At 42.8% G+C, this 7,632-nt stretch overlaps 1 protein-coding gene across 1 annotated transcript; it reads left to right on the forward strand.

The window, feature by feature from the left end:
• Positions 1-1,622: 1,622 nt before the first annotated feature.
• LOC147648381 (uncharacterized) lies at positions 1,623-4,476 on the forward strand. The gene has a single exon (XM_086867959.1). It carries the CDS (start codon positions 1,623-1,625, stop codon positions 3,051-3,053), a length of 1,431 nt encoding a protein of 476 aa, XP_086724085.1. The 3' UTR covers positions 3,054-4,476.
• Positions 4,477-7,632: the final 3,156 nt, after the last annotated feature.

Raw genomic sequence — 7,632 nt, forward strand, 5'->3', positions numbered from 1 at the left:
AGCTAGGGCTAGACTTCGGGAGATGGCTGGGTGTGACTTTTCGTGCATTCGGGTGCCTGTTAGCTTGTCTCGGGACAAAGCGTCCCCAGATAAGCTGACAAAGGAGATGTTCAATCAGCTGTTACAGGAGAACGAGACCCTCCAGATTGCTCTGGATAGTTACTGCGGACAAATTTCGGTCCACGCCCCTGCCCATAAATTCTTTAACGCAAAGTTCGATGTAATTCCAAGAGAAGTTCGGAGCAGAAAGCCCCTCAAAGCTCTGACTGTTTTTACAGACGCATCCGGAGCATCTCACAAGTCAGTAGTGACTTGGCAAGATCCTCGGACTCAGCAGTGGGAAGCAGATGTTAAATACGTGGAGGGATCTCCACAAGTTGCTGAGTTGGATGCAGTCGTTAGAGCTTTTGAGAGGTTTTCTGAACCTTTCAATCTGGTTACAGATTCGGCCTATGTAGCAGGGGTGGTCGCGAGAGCTGAACATGTAGCTCTCAAGGAGGTCTCCAATCCTAAGCTGTTTGAGCTGCTTTCTAAACTGATCTATGCTGTTTCCCACAGAAAGCAGCCTTTCTTCGTAATGCACGTAAGGTCACACACGGAGCTCCCTGGTCCGGTAGCAGAGGGGAATAAAATAGCAGATTCCCTCGCTACCCCTGTTTCAATGGCCCAGCTCCCTGATGTGTTTCAGCAAGCCAAGCTGAGTCATCAGATGTTCCACCAGAATGTGCCTGGACTGGTCCGTCAGTTCCACCTGAGGCGAGACCAGGCCAGAGCCATTGTGGCCACATGCCCGCACTGTCATTCTACCGCCATGCCTTCCCTAGGATCGGGGGTCAACCCTCGAGGTCTGGGGAGCTGCGAGGTGTGGCAGATGGACGTAACACACGTCCCTGAGTTTGGTAGGTTCCGTTTTGTACACCTTTCCATCGACACCTTCTCGGGTGCTGTCTTTGCCTCTGCCCACACAGGGGAGAAAGCCGAGCATGTCTGCAAACACCTCATGCAGGCTTTCTCTGTGTTAGGGGTCCCCAAAGAAATAAAAACAGATAATGGCCCAGCATACACCTCCAGGAAACTGGAGGAATTCCTGCAGGAGTGGGGAGTGGAACATAAGAAAGGCATCCCACACTCCCCCACAGGCCAAGCGATTGTTGAGCGAGCCCATCAGTCGCTCAAGCGTGTCCTTTTCCACCAGAAGGAGACTGTGAAGGGCTGCACACCACAAGAGCGACTGTGCAAGGCCCTTTACACACTGAACTTTCTAAATTGTTCGGATCAAGATCCCAACCCTCCAGTGACCCGGCACTTCCAGACTGCCGCCAGCTACCGATTGCAACACCGCCCTCCGGTGCTGGTCCGGGACCCTGAGACCCAGAAAATCATGGGTCCTTTTGACCTAGTGACCTGGGGGCGCGGGTACGCTTGCGTATCCTCGCCCCAGGGACTAAGGTGGATCCCACAACGGTGGGTTAAGCCTTACGTCCCTAAACATCCGAGCAGGCCGCCAGATGGGGTCAAGGATGCTGGCACTGTTGCGTCCGGGTGAGCCACCCCCAACCCGAGGAAGAGGAGAAAACAACCCTGAACCCTTTTGTTATGCCGATTTACCTTTCAGTTAAGTTATGTTTTATGTTTGCTTTGTTTTAGAGAGAGCCATCCCTGAAGACATGACAGCCCCAAGCGTCGCCGGGATCATCTTCGGTGTGATGTTGGTAGTAGCCCAGATAGAAGGGTGGATCGTGCCTCAGCCAAAGCAAAACGTATGGGTCATGTTGGCGAAGTCCCTGCAGCGCGACGAGCTGTGCCTCTCCACCGGAGCAGCAGGAAATCCAATGTCAACATACCTGGTGGGGATCCCTTTGAAGCCTGAAGAGTTTCCCGACTCCCTTACCACCTTACTCCAGGACGCCAACCAGGGAAGGCCGGCTCAACGTGTCGTCCGCTCAGCGCCAATGTACAAGATCAGAAGGCCAGCGAAGAACCCCCTCCTCCTCTGGAGAGACTGGCAAGTCACGCTTGAGAAAGCGACCGTTGAGCCCCAAGAGTTCGACCTTTTAGATTCCTCCCCGGCGTCATTCTGCGTTCATTTCCGTTATTATCCCTCTGATCCTGCCCCATATCCAAAAGTTGAACAAGTGAACAAGCAGTTCCAGGCAGCCAAATGGTGCCAGAACATTGCACATGTAAAGATGCCCTCAACCCTTAATCCTTCCCCTCTTCGGTTACCCAAAGGTTTATTTTTGATCTGTGGAGATCGGGCATGGGCAGGCATCCCCTCTCGCCTTCTCGGAGGGCCGTGCACACTGGGCCGGCTGTCCTTGTTTTCACCCAACACGACCCAAATCGAAAATTGGAGCCAAAAGAATAATTCGGCTATCAAGAAGCGCAGCCTGGACGACTTAGACCCAGACTGCGACTCAGAAATTTTCCATTGGAGTAAGCTAAAACGGGTAGCAGTGTCTGTTTTTCTGCCCTGGTTGGCCGCTGCTCAAGCCCTTGGAGAATTAGGCCAATTCGAGTGTTGGGTAGTAAAACAAGCAAATTTAACGTCAGCTGCGCTAAGCGACCTCCTCGAAGACGAGGAAATCACCAGGCAAGCCACCCTCCAAAATCGGGCGGCCATAGACTACCTGCTGCTCCTGCACAACCACGACTGCAGGGAATTTGAGGGGCTTTGCTGCATGAACTTGACATCAAAAAGTCCCTCCATTCGCCAGACCATCGAACAGATGAGAGGCATGGTCCACCAAATAAAACAAGAACATGAGGACTGGGCCACCAACATCTTTTCCAACTGGGGACTGTCTGGCTGGCTCTCATCCATCCTGAAAACTGTTTTATGGATTGTTTTCATCATTTTTATAATTTTGGTTGCGTTCGCCATTTTGAAGAGATGTTTAATTCAATCTGTTCTCCACCTTGTATCTCCTCCTCCCCAAATTAATTTTGTGGATGCTCCTTCTCCTTCCTCCTCGCCTCCACCCTCTCCCTCCCTTAAAGACTGGTTCCCTGAGCCCTCTGCACCTCCTGCAGATGCAACCTCCTCTTTCTAAAAAAGAAAGGGGGAGATGTTGCCGCCTGTTTATTTTGTTCAGGTTATTAATGTAAATGGTTTGTTCTTAATGTTGTTCCCCCCATGAGTTGTAATGGTTTTACCCACTTGTCAGTTTTGTAAACCCCTCCCCTTTTTCCTGAACCTTCCTTGTCCATCACCCTGTTCCTGCCCCTGAACCCCATCAATCTGTGTAAACCCCACCTCTTGTTCTAGCTCCTTCCCTGTCATTCATCCCTCACTCGAGGCCCCATTGGCATTGTGATTGCCGCCCCTCCCACAGGTTATTCCTATTAGTCCCCAACATTGTAAGCCCTCCCCCCAACTCCTCCCCTGAGATGCCCTGATTGGTTCCTGTGTTTGTACCCTCCCCACCTTAAATTGAGGCGCACAGAGGTGCTGCTTGCCCAGAGCCTTGGGGTTCCTGTGCACCTTTCCAGCCCTTGTCCCGTCACTGTTCCCTTTCCCTTAATAAATCCTTCTTCCTGGAAAGCTGCTTAGACTTTGGGTCTCCTCCATCTCTTCGCCGAAGCCCACGACGCTGTGATTCCGCAGAGCCTATAGTGGCACCAGGGCTCTGAAGGTTCGGTCTGGGGAAAACAGCTCCCAGACCGTTCCCCACTCCTGACGCTGCAAGCGGCCAGTGAGCAGAGCTAGCCTAAAGCGTTACGGGCCACAGCGGGCAGCGTCACCTATCATCTCTCCTGTTAATGTAGTTTAAATGGTTAAGATGACCTGAAATCCTTAAAGATATTGTATCTCATATTTTAGCAACTCCAGACTATTTAATTCATTACTTTTGATACTAGCTGCTGTGAATGGTCAACACAGTCTAACTCAAGCTACATTCCTCAAATATGGTTAACCCTTTTAACCCAGTTTCATAAGAGATAATGAACATAACTTTTGTCATATAGTTATGAGCAATATAACCTGAAAGACAGTTGAAAGATCAAAACCACAGATTCTGCATGACTCTTGGGGAAGAATCTGCTTTTACTCCACAATTTGCAAGCCTGAACTTGCAGTTCTGACTGCCAGTTTCTGACAATTTTCTACTATTTATTTTCTCCTGTTCTCATTTTTTTCTTGTTTATACTTATTTTCTGTTTGTACTGTTGCTCTGTTGGTTTTAAAAAAGCTGCCTGAGTGCAGCCCCAGGTCTGTTACCATGTTAGCTTCACACTCAATTTAAAGAGCAGAGTTGGCCAACTGCTGGATTTTTCTCCAGCTCTGAGGGATAAGCCACCTACATAATCCTGAATTTATTTTTTTAAAGGTTGTGTGTATTTTTGCCCCTGTCTTTTGGTAAATAGATACTCTCTAAAGCATTTTCAAGTTTCCTCCATTTCATAGTTGTTGCTTGTGAGAAAAAGATTCCTTTCTCCAGATCAAAACATTTGTCTAGACCCTGCTGCCCTCCATGCCATCAAACATCTGCTGTATCTTTTTGTAACTGCCTTGTGGTGTTAAGTGTTAAATGTCTTTGAAATGGCAGACTATGGAAAGAGCTCACAGCAGATAAATGTATGATCTCTTTCTCTGGAATTCTGACAAGTGCCTGTCGATTCACACAAAGAAAAAAGGTGTACTTCCCCAGATATGTCTCCCTTACTCAATCTTTAACATTGTTTCCTCAATAGGAAGTTCAGTAAATATAATTAGATAATCATTCTTCTGTGCCTTCATATAAATAATTGTGTTTCATGCATTAAAGAAAATTTCTGTGAAATGCAAAAAAAAGTTTTCCTTTGGATTTCTTTTTTTTTTTTTTTTTCTTTATTGTATTTCATTCAGTGTGTTGCAAAGGTACTTTGTGGTTGCTGTTCTGGAATGAGAGCATTGTAAACATCTAGTATGTCACAGAGTCTGCTAATTAAAAATTAAAACTTTTTTATTTAATTTGTTTTATAGATTCCATGGTGAAATGCAAGTACTGTCCTGATGCCTTGAATTACCTTTTTATTATGATGTGTTTGATGTACTATCCTTGAATATGTGAAAGGTGTATAACATATAATACTCTGTAGATATTATGTTAAGATATTTTGTGTGGCATTGCAATGCAGACTACTATGACTTCCCATATGTGACAGAATTTCAAGTGCTGTAATTTCATTAAAACAGAGATTTAACGTAATTTTGGATTACACAGAGGAGCACAATTTTCCCATACCTCTATATAAATTTCTACCTATTTAAAAACCCTACCTTTCTCCTTATCCCTGTGAATACGCATATTCAAATTTCTCCCCCCACCAAAAAGAAAATAAATCAAGATATGTACTATTTCTTTCTCATCAGTAACATCCTGAAGTTATACAGCTTAAATATATCAATAGCTATTTTATTTTCTTGTTTTTTAAATAATTTTGTTTCACTTAGGATTATTCATTCACCAATATATTAGAAACAGTAATTTGCAGCTATATTCTTTTATTTAATATTTTTTTTATTATTATTCTTTTATTTCGTCCTGTTGCTCAAGCTGACAAACCTTTGAAACATAAAACCCAGATGCATCTGGCTCTGTATGATCACTGTCAGCCAGTATCAGCTTTTGAGCTGATAGTTTTTCTATATTGAGAAGAAATCTGGACTGTTTTTTGAGTAGAGCCTTTATTTCAGGTAATCACATAGAAGAAAATCTGTAGCCTGCTCCGGCTCTTTTAGGATTATTTGTAGGCCAAACAATGGAGTGTGGGTTTGAGGGTAGGAGCTGAGGTAGGAATATTTGCCAGTCAAAGACTAACAAACAACCAAGTAAGAAATGCAGGATCAGATGCATAATAATCAATATGTAAAAGGTAGCTTGTGTTACTCTTTTCCTTACCGATGCACACTGAAATTTTCATTACTTAGTGGTGGTTGGGACAGGACACTGCTATTTTAGATTTTAATTTAGTGCTTCTTCAGGCATCAGATGATTCGGTTCTTAGCAGATTATTTCACTTTTATTTAGAATGATGAGAATAACTCTAGATAAAATGCATAAGATACATAATGCATATTTGTCTTGCATTGTCAATTTTGTTTTGCCCATTGTCAGCTGTATTTGAAGTTAAATTATGTGTTTGATCATATTCTTCATTGAAGCATGTTTAGTTTTTAATGTCTGCAGGTTAGCAATGTGTTATGTGGAAAACTGTTATGAATTTTTATATTACACATTGAATGATGAGTTTTTTTCAGATGAAATTAAATTGTCTGGGTGCATATAAAGCCCATATAAAACTCAGTTGTTTATTTATGAAGTCTTCTGCAGATTAGTCCAGAATTGAAGACTTCATTTAAGGTACACTATATAATGGCAAAGGAATCTATAAGGAAATAAATTACACTAGATAGGTAAATACATGAAAATAGCATGGGTTCAAGTACTGTTTTTGGACTATATGCCATTACTCTATCATTGCTTTGCATGGAGAAGAAATATCACAATTCTTTCTGTTGGCACCTACTCAAATTCTTATCAGACTTGACTGGTTTTATGCCTTTTGTAATATTCTAGGTAATACAGAGTTTTCAAGAAATTCTAGTTGAGTATCTGCTCAAATCAAGTATTCCAGGTAAAGGTCAATTGAAAACATGTTTAAGCATGTCGTTGGGAGCCAAACACATAATTTAATACATCTCTTCTTAGTTATTTTTCTCTCTCTCCCTCGCTCTCCTTCTCTCTTTCCCTCCAATCTTTGCTTTGAAACACATAGGTATTTGCCAATATGTGAAATAAGAAACCAAAGGATTTGGGCTCATATGCTCAGATGGTAAAGATAGCCTTCCCATAGTTATCTTAGTAGCCTTTTCCAGGAATCAAATGTCAAAATGATGTGGAAATTTCATGTTCAAAAACACGTTCAACCAGAGTGACATGGAAAAACATGGTTTTCTACGGCCTTTTTTAATGCCAAAACCATGCACAGCAGTACCTCTGACTTCACAGGTTTCTGAGAATAGAAATTCTTCTGATAATAAGTTATCTTCTGAGGAATGATTTCATCTTCTTAAACTTTCTGAGTCTAATATGGGTAAAATGTAATGTCTTGTGATATGCAGGAGATTAAATAAGAAATTTTTCATTACTTTCTGAACAAGACTTTTATGAAAGGCTGTAACTCTGGAATATGTCTTTGTGAACTTTCTATTAGTACCACTGAGAGGAGGCTGTCAGCGAATAAAATTTTTTGGACACACATTCAAGAAATAAATACAAAACTTAAGCAAGCTTATTTTTTTGTGTGAAGTTAAGTAGCATGACTCTAATGGAGTTTCATTTTCAAAGTAAGTGAGCATTAAGATATCATTTCAGTACTTAAACACACACAAATGGCATTCTGATTTAAGTAGGTTGAACTAAACTTGGCCCTCATTTTACAGTACTTCTGCGATTTTAATTTTTTTTTTTATTTTTATTGAATACAGAACCATTTTATAGAGCTTTTGATGTGGCTAAAATGCACAGAGACATAAGGCTGTTGGTTGATTATCCAGAGGCACTCACTGATACTAGCTGATGTCAGTGAAACCCTCCCTCCCAAAGGAAAAAGTTGGTATTTGCTGGGTCAATGAGAGATTGGAAC

The sequence above is a fragment of the Cyanistes caeruleus genome, chromosome Z, assembly GCF_971803275.1.
Source record: "Cyanistes caeruleus chromosome Z, bCyaCae1.hap1.1, whole genome shotgun sequence".
Taxonomy (NCBI): Eukaryota; Metazoa; Chordata; class Aves; order Passeriformes; family Paridae; genus Cyanistes; species Cyanistes caeruleus.